Source organism: Cajanus cajan, chromosome 2 (genome assembly GCF_000230855.2).
Source record: "Cajanus cajan strain Asha chromosome 2, NIPB_CcT2T_4, whole genome shotgun sequence".
NCBI lineage: Eukaryota > Viridiplantae > Streptophyta > Magnoliopsida > Fabales > Fabaceae > Cajanus > Cajanus cajan.
The window spans coordinates 60,623,479-60,638,036 of NC_138518.1; the positions used below are offsets into that span (position 1 = coordinate 60,623,479).

At 31.4% G+C, this 14,558-nt stretch overlaps 1 protein-coding gene across 1 annotated transcript; it reads left to right on the top strand.

Moving 5' to 3' along the window:
* Positions 1 to 2,330: 2,330 nt before the first annotated feature.
* Positions 2,331 to 13,692, top strand: SRT1 (sirtuin 1). The gene is made up of 14 exons (XM_020377265.3): positions 2,331 to 2,612; positions 4,647 to 4,676; positions 4,776 to 4,868; positions 6,098 to 6,217; positions 6,367 to 6,467; positions 6,996 to 7,104; positions 8,167 to 8,246; positions 8,906 to 8,984; positions 10,432 to 10,485; positions 11,204 to 11,300; positions 11,893 to 11,975; positions 12,559 to 12,626; positions 12,865 to 12,967; positions 13,197 to 13,692. The coding sequence occupies exons 1-14, from the start codon at positions 2,514 to 2,516 to the stop codon at positions 13,518 to 13,520; spliced, it is 1,440 nt and encodes a 479-aa protein (XP_020232854.1). The 5' UTR covers positions 2,331 to 2,513; the 3' UTR covers positions 13,521 to 13,692.
* The last annotated feature ends 866 nt before the right edge of the window (positions 13,693 to 14,558 follow it).

Sequence of the window (14,558 nt, forward strand, 5' to 3'; positions counted from 1 at the left end):
ATAGATAACTTTGAAGGATTTTGATATCCTCATTAAGGACAAATATGTGACGATAAAGACAATTTCAATATCACAACTAATTGCACAAAATAATAAAATTATAGGTTGAGATTATAAGAAAGAGATACATGCAAAATGATAAAATTAAAATAGTTGTGGGATGAAATGATTTGTTGGACCTTATGTATACTTTTACTGTTTACAATTAACATCACACGACTTTGTTTTACTATTTTCTATTTTTTTTACTTGTGTGAAATTCTTAACTCCCATCCACATCTTTCAAACGAATCTTTATGATTTAGGTCCCAGTGAAGAGCTAAAATAAAAGTTTAAAGGATATGAACTACTTAAATATATAATAAAATGTATGCAACAACATGTAACATCTTTATTGTAAAATAATTCATATCATAAAATTGTGATTATTTCTTGCAAGTTTGGTATACACCAGAAATCAATTTTGACAAAGGTTTCAAATGTGAAGACGTGTTCCTACACATCGCAAAAGAACTTGGTAAGAGTAATATGTATTTTAATTTCAAAAAAAGAATGACACACTTAGTAGAATGACTCTTTCATTGTTATATATATAAATACACTCTTGCAATTGACTTATAACTCAACGATATATAGTGTAGATGAGCACATATACGTAATAGTAAAAACACATTAGTAGAATGCTTAGACAAGTATGTCAAAGGAATGAATGAGGTATTTGTAATCAAGTATTTCAGAAGGCCTAACACTAAAACATTAAACATCTATTAAAAAGTAGTAGATGGGTATGATTTTCTTATTATGTTAGGTAATATTGGTTATATTTTATAAGTATTGAGAACAAAAAAAATATATTTTATAACATGTAAGAGTCAATTTTGTTGAAGAGATCACAATTAACCTACTATTATCCTAAAAATAGTAGTGTCAAAGGATTTGTGAATTTGACATTCATTCTTTGGTGTTAATACTTCAAATAATGACATCAACATCTTAGTTGATCTAATATCTTTAAGTTTAATGATATTTTGCAAGAATAAGCTCCTAAATTACAATTTAATTTCTTTTGGTATTACAATACATGGGATACTATATATATGATGACATTTACCCATAATGTGTTGCATTCATGAAAAAATCTCAATGTCATAAGGAGAGAAAATAAAAATTGTTTATTTGACACCAAGAAAGCAGAAAAAAAAAATGTTCAATGAGCTTTTGGAATACCTTCGTCACAAATCACAAATAAATATGACCCAACAAAATCTTAATGAATGGTTACATTGATGTATATAATACATGAGAAGTATAAGATGTGTCAATCTTAATTTTTGATGAGTATGATCATCCAAATAATAATATCCTGACACAAAATTTTAATGGTCCTTATCCTATTTCTAGAAAATACTTAAAAATAAGAGTGAATCTTTGTCAAAATGAATAAATAAATACATTATCATTTTCATAGAGCATATTTGATGACATTTGAATGTTAGAGTCACAAAATTTTAATGTACTTTTAATAATATATTATTTTGTATTTTTTCATATATTTTAAAAGTTATCATTAGTTTTAATTTGCATTATTTTTTATGTATTCTAAAAGTTATCATTAATTTTAATAAAAACTTCCATTAATTTTAATTTTCTTTATTTAGGGATAAAAAGGGTGATTTTTTTTTGAATAAATTTCAGATGTTTAAAAGGAAAGAGAAAAAAAAATTCAGAATTTAAAAATTATAAACTATTTCAATTAACTTACAAAATAAACTACAAACTCCTAAAATAAGTTATCATATTAAATAAATTTATTTTAATCGAACTAATTTATAAAATGATCAAATGAGCTTATAAATTTTTTAAATATTTTATTAAACATATTATAAAATACTCTAAGAAAAATAGTTTATACATTTAAAGTGTAAATAGTTATAAATTTATTAATTTTATAATAATTATCTTTAAAATTATATTTTTATTTCTAATTGGTTGACGGTACATTTCTCTTCTTAAACTCATGATAATTTTATATAAAAAAAATAATGTATGCATCACATTACTAGATTAGACATTAAGATGTATGATCAATAAGATTAATGATATTTTTAATAACTATTCTAAAAATTATACCTATTTTTTTTTATCGACAGTATAAGAGTTATTCTATATTTTCATAAAAACAAATAAGGAAGTGTTTGTTTATTTATTTATTTTTAAAAAAAGAGGGTAATGAATTTTAAAAAAAATATTAGAAAATGATAATAACTATTTATAGAAAATGAGAAGTAGTTGAAATTAAATGTTGTGATGCGTTTGTGCTTTATAATGTTTTTGAGGGATGATAGTGTGTGAGAGTACATTGGCCTTTTTGGGTCTCCTTAAAAGAAACAAATGCTTCTCTTTTCTCTCTATCTCTGTTTGAAGAACAAAACACACTTCTGAATTTCCTCTTGGGGAGAAAGTGAGGGACTTCGAGTGAATTTCTTGCAGCACAACACATTGAGTCACCAACCATGTCTCTGGGGTATGCCGAGAAGCTTTCCTACATAGAAGATGTGGGCAACGTTGGAATGGTCGAATACTTCGACCCATCTCACGTTTTGCGAGAAAAAGTGAGTCCCTTGTCTCCATTTTCCTTCTAGAACCTTCTATGTGTTGCTCTTGTTCTCACTGTTGCTTGCCCTTGTGCCCTTATTGCCTGTGATAACTTTGATGGGTGATGTTGATCTCTCGTGTGAAGTTTTTGTGTCTACGGGGTGCTACATGGAAAGGCCCTTCACTTCAATGAAATGGAGCTTGGTGTTATTTGTTGTTATGTGCTGCATGATTGGTTGATAATGGCTTTAATTTATGTTAGGTTGATTATGCTGAAATTTGGATGGAATTAAGTGGTACTTTTGTGATCACATGTATGATTGTGACTTAGTGAGTGTTTGCAATACTGGATTAGGGTGACTAACACTTTGGAACAAAGTTATAAATTGCATTCGCCGTCATGGTTTTGTCACGATCTTTGACATTGTGAGAAATTGCGGACAAATGAGGCTGCAATTGTGGTTGCGACGCTGTGAGCCCAAAAACCTTGATGTTGCGGCCAAAATTGTGGTCGCCGACTGTATCTTAAAGCCATGCTTTGGAATTTGTGAGCTAGAACAAGAGTGTTGATCGAGTGAAAAATGCTTTGAAACATTGAAATGTTGATCAGGTAGAAGCTTAGGTATTTTTTGGATTGTGTTTCACCTCAATGTGAGAAGGTTTTTCAATAGATATTGGTTAATACGTTGATGATTAATCATGTTAGTGCTATTGTGCATATCTGTGAGACATGCCCTATTGCCTTGCATAAAATTGTTGTATGTTAACCAATTACTTTTATCAGTATGGTTTTCATCAGAAAGGGAAGTTGTGTTTTGCTTTTTTTGTATCAATTGCTTCCCTGTTGAGGTGTGATTTGGGTTGGATAGCCTAGGGGTTAATTTCAATCCACCCCCCCCCCCCCCAATTGAAACTGTCCTTGATGATATATTGCTGGGGGTTGTATAAGTTTTTCATTTCTGTTTGTATTCTTCCTCATTGGCGCTAGGGTTGTCATTACCATCTTAAAAATTATTAAATGAATACAATTTTAGGTTTTCTTTATTCAACAGTTTAGAAAGGGCTCACTGATTTAGGATCCAGAGGTAGCACACATTGAATATATTTGTTTATGCAATTTGATATGTTGATTAGCTTTGTCAGCTGTTGGTTGATCCAAACCTGTTCACTGTTAGACAGTTAAATGGGTTTTGTACCTCGGAGATATATTATATCCTGCCAATGATGAACGTATGTTGCTACCCAATGTATGATTTTGGTACAATGTAAAAGTCTGAAAGGCTTCAATTTCTTTTGAAAATGCTTTTGATATCAACCTAATTGTATATGTAAATACTTTTTTATTTGATACTCTGAAAGATACATCTATAGTTATGCCATTTATCTTCTATTGTTTTATGGATGAAGCTTTCAGTGTTACCTTTTTCTGAGTATGATTTAATCAAGATCCGTTATCCATATCGACAGGGAAGAAGTATGATAATAGAATCATCAGCTAGGCCATTACAATTTATAGTTTCATTATCAGGTGGCTTTAGTACCATAATCATTAGAATTATTAAGCAAGAGTATTTGTTTTAAGATTAGGTTCCCAATTTTCAATATACATGAATTGTTGCCAGCGATGCTTTGAAGGGTAATGTTCCTGTTTTTTGTGGTTATTGATGGTATTTATCTAGGTTTGTCCACAAATGTGTTCAGTACACTGTTATGCAGATATGCATTTTTGAATGTTTGAGTAAATTTATTGAATGTTGATTCCTTTTATTATGATGAATGGTCACTAAATTTTATGACATGAATCCTTTATGCTGTTTCTTTCAACCATTTCTCTTGATTTATACTTTCATATTCTATGCTAATTTTCTTTCAAATATTCAATTGGTTTTCTTATTTTGAATTAGAATATAGTATGCCAATTTATCATCTCGTGACAAGTTTCCTTCATTTCATTGTAAAGAGTGTACATTTATGTAATAAAAGGTAATCATTACCTACCCTTGACCAAAATTAATGCTTCAAATGTTAACATAACTTTTCTTTCTTGGCAGATAGATCAACTTTCTATCATGATAAAAAAGGTATCAATTGCAAATGTTGATATTGGGGAGTTTCCTTTCTCTGTTATAAGTTTTTATATAATCAATCTTTTTTAATTTGTTTTCTTTTTCTACATGCAGAGTAAGCATCTTGTGGTGTTTACAGGTGCAGGAATATCAACTTCTTGTGGTATTCCTGATTTTCGAGGTCCCAAGGGAATTTGGACACTTCAGGTGATGATTTTGAAGCTTGGAAGTGCTTATACTATAATCAAAACTGAGGAATTGTTTACTTGTGTTTTCATTTCCTGTTTTCACTTTTTAATTACAAAATTTTCACCTTGTTTTAAATTTGTTTCTTGTTTTCAAAGATTTGTACAGGAAACAGAATAAAGAAAAAAATGTTGTTTTGTAATTATTTCCTACACAAATCTTTGAAAACAAGAAACAAATTAAAAATAAGGTGATTGTTTTGTAATTAAAAAGTGAAAACAAAATATGAAAACTCAAGTGAATGACTCCTAAAGTTTTATACCTTTTGGTGATTCACCAAGTTGTGAATGTATGCTTGACTATCTTAACAGTTTCTACCAGATTTAGAATGTAAATGCTAATGAATGAGAACAGTGACATTAATTATACTAATTTTTTATGCTAGACTATCTTAATAGTTTCTATCAGATTTATAATGTATATGCTAGTGAATGAGCAGTGTCATTAAATTTAGGATTATATATTCTTATATTAATAGTAGAGAAGTTGCTTGACCAGTTTGTAGTAAATATACATAATATTTCTTTGTAGTGATGTGAACAGAAGAATATAGTGCACCTGTTTTTGAATTCATTTAATTCCAATACTTAAACAATAGTATTCTCTAACAGTTTTAACTTGATTTGATTCAAATAGTATTTCCTTATGTAGGGGATAATGTTTCCTAGTTTCTATAAATTGAAATAAAAGGTATCCCATAATCAAGATAGGGGCTTTTGAACAACTAAATTTTTTGTTAGGAATTGGGATATGTGCAATTTCAACCTAAGTTCCCATTATGCTTATGCTTGCTAAAAAGAACCTTCAAAGCAGTTAATATAGTATTTATTGTTCTAGTTTCACTAGCACTTGATTTATCCTCTTTACAGTGTACATGAATTTGTTGTCAATCCTAACAATTAACAAGGGTAATGTCTTTTATGATGTCTGTAATGAATTTGTCTTCCAACAAAAAGAAAGAGGCTGGTGTTTTTGAACTTTGAATATAGATTTTTCTACCTCAGTATGAGGCACAACGTAATATAATAACTGATAAGAGTTGTGCCAAGCTATAAAAATGAAAGTTAGATGCTATTATTATTTGTTGGTACTCATTCTTTCAGGAATTGGAATCTTCTTCTTTTTTTTTTTCTTCTTGTTTATGGACTTCATATGGGGATCTTCTCATCTGATTATCTTTATTGTTGCAGCGTGAAGGTAAAGCCTTGCCCGAAGCATCACTACCATTTCATCGTGCAGCACCAAGCCTGACACACATGGCTCTGGTTGAATTAGAAAAGGCTGGCATTTTGAAGTTTGTCATTAGTCAGGTAAGTCATTGTGTTTTATTCTATGTATATTCTCACTTTCTTTGGATATGTAATTTTTTTTTTTTTTTTATCTTTCTGAAGTAATTTGGTGCACAGGTATTAATTTGTCGAATTGTTGGTTTAGCCATCTTTTTATTTTATTATGGTAGAATGTTGATGGTCTCCATCTTCGATCTGGAATACCAAGGGAGAAACTAGCTGAATTGCACGGGAATTCCTTCATGGAGACATGCCCTTCTTGTGGAGCAGAGTAAGATTTGATTGCTCACTAGTAGGATTTAATTACTCTAGCATATTCAATCAAATTTCTTCCATGAATATTTATAATGCAGATGCTAGTAATTATCAGCAAAACAAAAATAACTACAGTTCTTTCATCAATAAAGTCCTATCCTGTAGTTTCTATTTTTTTTTAATCATTTTTAATTTCTAATACTATCTTTGTAGATTCTGCTACAGACTTGGCCTGGTTTGTCTATTTCTTGCATTAAGTCAATCACATGGTGACTTTGGTTCATTTCTATTTTAGTCTTTTCTATCATGCCTTCTTAGATTCAAAGTTTAGTTTTGCACACTACAACTTATATCTATCAAGAATATCCAGCTTGCTCTTGTTGTAAGGGCTACATGGCCACCTTTGGGTGAATTTTTATAGTTATGCTCTTTTTTCTATAGCTCTGTTTTATTGGTGTTTATGTACACTTAGATCATGTCATTTTTTAAAACATTATGTATTAAAAGAATTGTAATATAATTGTATAATTGACACCTCTTGAAGGTACTTCCGTGATTTTGAGGTAGAAACTATCGGTTTAAAGGAAACATCAAGGCGTTGTTCAGTTGCCAAATGTGGGACAAAACTTAAGGATACAGTCCTTGACTGGGAGGTACTACATTTTTCATTTGCTTGATGGTAATTTGGTTGAGTTTAATCAATTATGATTCATTTTGGTTGCAAGTTGAGTCACATGAATTTTGTTGTTGGCATTGAAAATTGAAATAGAATTTTAAACCAATCCAATTTTCATAAACTGTGCTGCAATATGGCTTTTCATAATATAAATGTTTGGCCACAAAATCATGATTGCAATTGCATAACTAATGCACTTTGTCTGAGATGTTAGTAGATGTTCTTACATGTCTATTGTGCCCTTGCTTCTTCTATAGGCAATTGAAGAGAATAATATGACTTATTTTTCTTCGAGATATTGACTGGAGACAAACTTTTTTGCTGCTTTTTTCTGAGACTGGATACAATTATGAATCACCTTTGACAATCCCTGAGCTCAAAGATAAATAAAATTATCCATGGATCTAGTGTTGACCATGCTGATAGGAGGAACATTGGCTCACTAAATGTTGTAATGTTTATTTAAATTTTCAATATAAAATGCAAGTGATTTCTGCTTAAAATCAACAGATTATGAAATAATCTGTCTTTTCTCCATTTTGCTACTAGCTACCATTGTCCCTCATTTAACCTTCTTTAAATTTGGATCCATAACATGGTGTTTTAGTATTGTGGCTAGATTTTGATCCATTAGTTGTGGGGGGACATTCTAATAAATCATTTCAGTGACTGGTAAATAAGTAATTGATTATTTTAAGCAATTGTCAGGGTTGCTTTTTTTATGCATACTAGTCTTGATTTTTATGATGGTACTTTTGCCATAGATGAAATTGGATAGTTAATTGTTGAGGATGAATGGGTCTTAGGCATCATTTGTACATATATATAGTGGCTGAAATGGGCAAATAGCAATTGAAGCAAAAGCTAGGTGCATGATGATTTCAGTTAATATTTGTGCATACTAATTTCTGATTTCAGTTAATATTTGTGAAAATTATTGTCTGGGAAGATGATTACGGACATGTTGATAAACTTTTTTGGTTGCATATCAGTGTTTCCCTTGAAACAAAACACAATGTCTATGTCCTTTTATGTACAGGATGCATTGCCTCCAAAGGAGATGAATCCTGCTGAGAAGCACTGCAAACAGGCAGATATAGTGTTATGCTTGGGGACAAGGTAATAACATGACCTTTTTCTTATCACTGCAAGAATTTTTTTTTACTTTTTATTTTTCCTCTATTTTTTTCAGTACTTTGCTATCCTTAAGTCTATTTCTCTCTCCTTGCCTGTTTGTCCACACTTGTAGGAGCTTAACTGTTTATTATTAAATTGGTAAAAAAAATAGAATAGGTCTTTGGCTCAAGTTTTGTAGCAAAATCTTTACCGCTCATAGTAATTCTGAAGTGTACTGAGAAACTGACTTCTTGCATTAGAGTAATAAGTGGAAGTGATCTAAAGGTTTTGCTCAGTCTCTTCCAAAATGAACAGTCCCTGAATCCTCTTTAACATAGTTATATGTACTATGTAGAATCCAGTAACTGTGGTATGTGTGGCCAAGTCCAACAAGTATCTAACTACTTTTGGGGCAACCTTACAGCATAATTGGAATTTACTGTTGATGGATTTGTATGGTTTGTTTTATCACGAATGATTGGCCACATTATGATAGAGTTTCATTTAACCAACTTAAAAAATAAGTCGGCATATTTCATGTCTTTGAAGGGAATATCAATATGAGCTGAGCATCACCAATTTTCCTTATCATTTGAAAACGTTTTGCTTTGCTATATTTTTCATTTGATATTTGATATATGGTGGCTAAAATCTCAATGCAGTTTACAAATAACTCCAGCATGCAACTTGCCTCTGAAAGCACTTCGTGGTGGGGGTAAAGTTGTCATTGTAAATCTCCAGGTATGTTGCCCCTTTTGTCTTAGCTAAATTCTATATGTTAATCAAGTTTGACACCCTCTCCTAACTTATAGAATGCAGTTTTCTTTTCTGTTTACAAGGTGGAGACCTCTTATTTTCTACTCTTTTTTTTTTTGCTAATAAAATTTTAACAAAGAAAAAATGTTAAATTTGCTGCTCTTTGCTATGAGGGAACAATTATGCTATTGAAGCTCCACTTATTAGATTAGCAATCGAAATTTCACAGGTAGAACATGTAAGTTCTATAGTATTTAGTTGATTATCTCTTTTGGCCCAAAATGGATTATTGTGTCTGTTAGAATAGTGGATTAAGCCTAACTCAACCCTACAAAACCGGCTTGTAAGGTGAGGGTTGCTTTCCACTTATATACTATTCAATTGCCTAATCTCTAGTCGATGTGGGACTTGGGTTTTTCCCAATACACCCCCTCACGTCCAGCACTATTGGGCTTAGTACGTGGATAAATGATGGGTGACCCTTTTTTAATGATCTAGGATAGGCAGGACTTGGGTTTTTCCCCTTTTTTAATGATCTAGGATAGGCAAGACTTGGGTTTTTCCCAATACACCCCCTCATACCTATGAGGCATGCATCAATGGTGGGTGACCCATTTTTAAAGTGGATCTAAATGGCTCTGATACCATGTTAGAATAGTGGATTAAGCCTAACTCAACCCTACAAAACCGGCTTGTAAGGTGAGGGTTGCTTTCCACTTATATAGTATATACTATTCAATTGCCTAATCTCTAGTCGATGTGGGACTTGGGTTTTTCTCAATAGTGTCCAAAGGGTCAGCTGCTACATCAGTTGGCACATGGGCTCAACAAGGTTTGGAGAGTTGACACTTGCTAGGAAGAATAAAGGGAGAAATTGACTGCTGAGCTAGCAGAAAGAAATAAAGGAAGGTTATTACTGATTTGTAGTTTGTGGCAGTATATAGGTGGGAATGTAGGGTAATACAGAGGTATTACATGGAAAATATTAAAATAGTTATGAATGGAGGGCAATAGCTCTCTGTAGTAGCTTGGCTCTGTGGCAGTAGAAGAGTTCTTTCACTGTATTACTTTTATTAAGGCTCAGATATAATAGATTCTCATAACTTCTTGTTGAGTTAAATTTTGTTGAATCTAGCTGTGCGGTTCTGGTCTGCATCATTCTTACTATGCAGTCAATAATATTTGGTATAGAATATTTTACTATGCAGTCAATAAGATATGCCGTTGTTACAATAGAATGTCTTAAAATTGTGGGATGTTTATGGTTGCTAGAACTACGATTTTATCAAAGTAAAGTATTTATTGTATTATGAATCAACTCCATCCATGAACATGCTGTCTGACTATTATGTTTCAGAGTTTTTTATCTATCATACTTATATGATTGTTCATTATGGTAAACATCTAAACTATAAATGTTTGAACTCCACAGAAAACTCCAAAGGATAAAAAAGCCTGTTTAGTCATACATGGGTTTGTAGATAAGGTAAATGATCTGAATCCTTTATTATAGAAGATGTTTTCTTTTCATTGTTTTTTTAGTTTTTTCTGTTTAAGTTTACACTGATGTTACTGTTGTTAAAAAAAAAAACGCTGTACCCTATGGTAGAGATAAGTACATGTCTTAAAGTTGTTTGTATCATGACTTGTAGTGTCAAACACTCAAGACTACAATTCCATTCATTTGGAGTTCAAGGAAGTTGTTTGTTACGGGCTTTATATTATAAAATTAAACACACGCACATGCAGAGACTTAGCAGTAGTTTATCCTTTAGTAAACTTTATTGATATAATTTGTAACCTTTCTATAATTATACTTTAAAATGATTATCTAGTATGAATATGTTTAATGTTGCTGATTAGGTAGACTGGCAGATACTGGTGTGCATATTACTTGCATTCCATGAGAACAATGTTAAAAATACAATCATGGAGCTCTTTTTTCTTTTAAAAAAAAGAAAAAGAAATTAAGCAATCATTCAACTCTTTTTCAGCATGTTGCTGAATTCTTCTGTGGTCCAATTTCTTAATGTACATGACATTTCAAATCATGAATCCTTATCTATTTTCTTTGAGAATTTTTTATATTTTCATATTCTAAGATTCAGTTTGAGGTAGATAAGTGGCTTTTTTTTAATTGTCATAATAAATAAATACAGATATATTTTAATTCATTTTAACTTGCATTAATTCTACTGGAACAGGTAGTTGCAGGCGTGATGGACCAGCTTAATATGCAGATTTCTCCATTTGTCAGGATTGATCTTTTCCAGATTATTCTAATGCAAGCTTTGAGCATCGGTAACCAATGATTGTAACTTAAGATATATCTCAGCATGTTCTTGAATTCAAAATCATTCAATATCTTAATACAAACACTCACATAAAGATACATGAGGTTGTGATCTTGATTCCTCAGTGCCCCATGCTTCTAGTAAGTTGTGAAAATCACAAGTTGTATTCATGGATCCACCTAACAAACTCTTGATAAGTTTCAATCTGTTACATGTTATGACAGGAAAATATTTAAGTTGTTAATACAGCTTTCTAGCTCCAATAAGGAAGATTCTATACTTTTATTGTATTTTATTATATTGACAATTAGCATCATTCTTCTAAACTAAAACCAACTGCCTCAGATTTTTTGTTGTGTCAAAATTACCGGACGAAGCTTCGTTTTGACCTAATAGAATTAATTTGTTTTCTTATTCCTAATATTCTCTATCAACACATTTTATCCTGTCTGTGAAAATTGGTTGCCTAATTCATAATCTCGTAGTTGGTTTAATACTGCCTACATATTACTCAACCAAAATACTAACATACTGGAATGACTACCTATTCACGTGGCATTGATATATATGTCTTACACAGTCCATTAACTTCATCACAGATAAAAGATATGTGAACTGGACTCTCCAGGTTGCTAGTGCTCATGGACAAAGAGCGGCATTGCCTTTCATAAAGTCTGTTGAGGTGAGTTCATATGTTGAATGTCTTTCTGCTTGTATTCTTTTATATCCACTTTTCAAGTTTGCCTGACTTTTGTGGTGTATTAATGTTTTCAAAAATAGTAACTTCATTCCTAGTTTTCTCATTCTGTACTTTTGGGAATCTTGATGGTGGACTCCTTGCTCATTTCATTACTTATTATTGGTGAAATTTATGTGAAATAGGATGAAAGTATAGAATATGGATATCAGGGTTGTTAGTTATATGGAACTAAATAATATATTGGGAATTTACATTTACTCTAATTTCTTGATTGGTTTGGGGTTTCATAACTCACGAGAGATGTGATGAAACCATTCTTGTGCCTTCCCTTGTTCCAAACTTCTGTTTTCCTTTGTCAATCTTCTTCTCCTTCTTTATATCTCCTTTCAGTCTCTCTCTCAACCCTGCTTGTTTCCTTTTAAGAGTAAGAATGGATCTTTCTAGTTCGAATTTGTAACCTCTTGATTGGAATAGCTTCACTCCCTTCATCAATCTCATGTTTTTTGTGTAAAAGAAATTAAGGGAAGGCTAGATATTGAGTGGCGTATCTGTCCTTGTACTGCAGATCTCCTTCTTGGACAGGGAAGATTACAAAGCAGCTATTCTGGATAAGCAACCGTTTCGGCTTAAAAGGTTTTCACACACTATGCAATGTGTTTCTTTCTGTGTTGATAAATTTTTTTACAGTTTATTGGTGCTTATGAACTAGACAAGATAAAACTGATTTCGGAAGAATTGTGAAAATCTAGGTGAATTCTGGAATTATGGTAACAGAATTCTTCATTTCATTGGGTTGCTTGATTTTAGATTCTCATAATAGATGTCATGGCTTGCACTCTCTTCTTTACTATTTGGTTGACTGATATCTCAGGAGAACAGCATATAACAAAGCATTTGAAATGGTTCTGAAACTCAAATTCAGTGATGGCTGTGGTTGCTCATCCCTTGAAATTGATGTCCCTGTTGATTTTAAGGTGAGATGTGTTGCTTAACATTTACCTATCTTCTCATATGATGTCTCAGTCTCACTTTCCATAATAGGTGAATGAAAAGTGACAATGTAAGATTGGGAAACACCATTTGTTATTTAAAAATCCCACTCTTTTTGTCTTTTTCATCCAAAAAATGTTTTGCATTATGCATAAAATTTGTCTGTGGTGAATTGTTCTAGCTAATGCCTTGCCTGAAAATTCATTGTGGCAGGTTTCAACTGACTGCTTTGACTTTGATAAGGATTACATATTCCAAAAGCTGAGAGACAAGGCAGTTCTTGAATCAAGATGTGGTCAGAATGCTGTTATTGAGAGAAAGACCATCTTGACACCTAGAAGTGATGTCACTACCTATGCCATTGTGACCAATGTTGTTCAGTACAGCAAAACATGCGAAGCAGCCCTTGATTCTCTAAGTAATGGTGATCTTAAAAAAAGAAAAGCTAGTGTGGCAGGTACAGGATCATCTAGGAAGCGTTCAAAAGGGTCCTCCATGTGTAAATCTAGATCAGAGAATATTAGGGACTATTTGTAGGTTATATATGTATGATATTTCAAGCATTAGAAACTGACAGGAAGGAAGAAATGTAGAGACTGGGTGAATTTTGTTAGATGTTACACTCAGTCATCTCCTAAATGGTGTCCATGATATACTAAAAGGCTTTTGATACCATAATTGCTAATATAGTGGGTATTCTTGGTGTGGCTTTTGGAGTGTTTCCTCTATGAAATTTCCTGACAACTTTTGATGTGAATCAAGGTGTAAATGGAAATTTAGTTTGAGTAATGCAAAATATTTGTAGAACTCAACTAACTGGTGTAAAATAATTTTTTCGGTCCCTTGATCCATAATATTCTTATCTAGGATTTTTCATGACTCGCCAAATTGATCTTATTTGGAGTTTGAATTGCAAGTGGAAATTGCTGATTGTTGATATTAAAAATTGTCCATATTTTCGTATTGTTAATTAGTCAAGTACTCAATTTGTGTTTAATGGTGAATTCATCATGCTTAAGCTCTTCTTTAAGTACAACCTCTTCCACAATTTTTTGTACCTTCTGATCTATTACCTTTATTGCCTAAAATATAAAATCTAAAGTAAATAATAATAAAATGATTATGATCATGAAGTATTTTTTTTCTTCTTTTTTTAATGTGCAGGATTCTTTAAACGTTAAGGAATGGTCAATTGAGAAAATTTATCCTAATAAAACAAGACAGTGCCACTCGTGTTTATATATATACACGTATCTATGTATGTATGTAAGGCGATATATGATTTTTGAATATAACTGTTTTACTTCTAAAACATTTATTTTCTATACTTATCTTTTATTTAGTTTTTATTCTTTTTTATAACTTTTTTGTGAAATTATTTTTTGTAAATAATTACACCAAATAGGTCACTCTAATTATTATTTACTCACATATTTAATATTAATTATTTTTATTTATTATTTTATTTATGTAAAATAATCGGAGTTAGGAAGTATTTTTTTATGCTAGTACTTATTATTAATAAAGAAGATATTTTCTTTTGGTGTACATATTTTTCCTCCTATATTATATAAT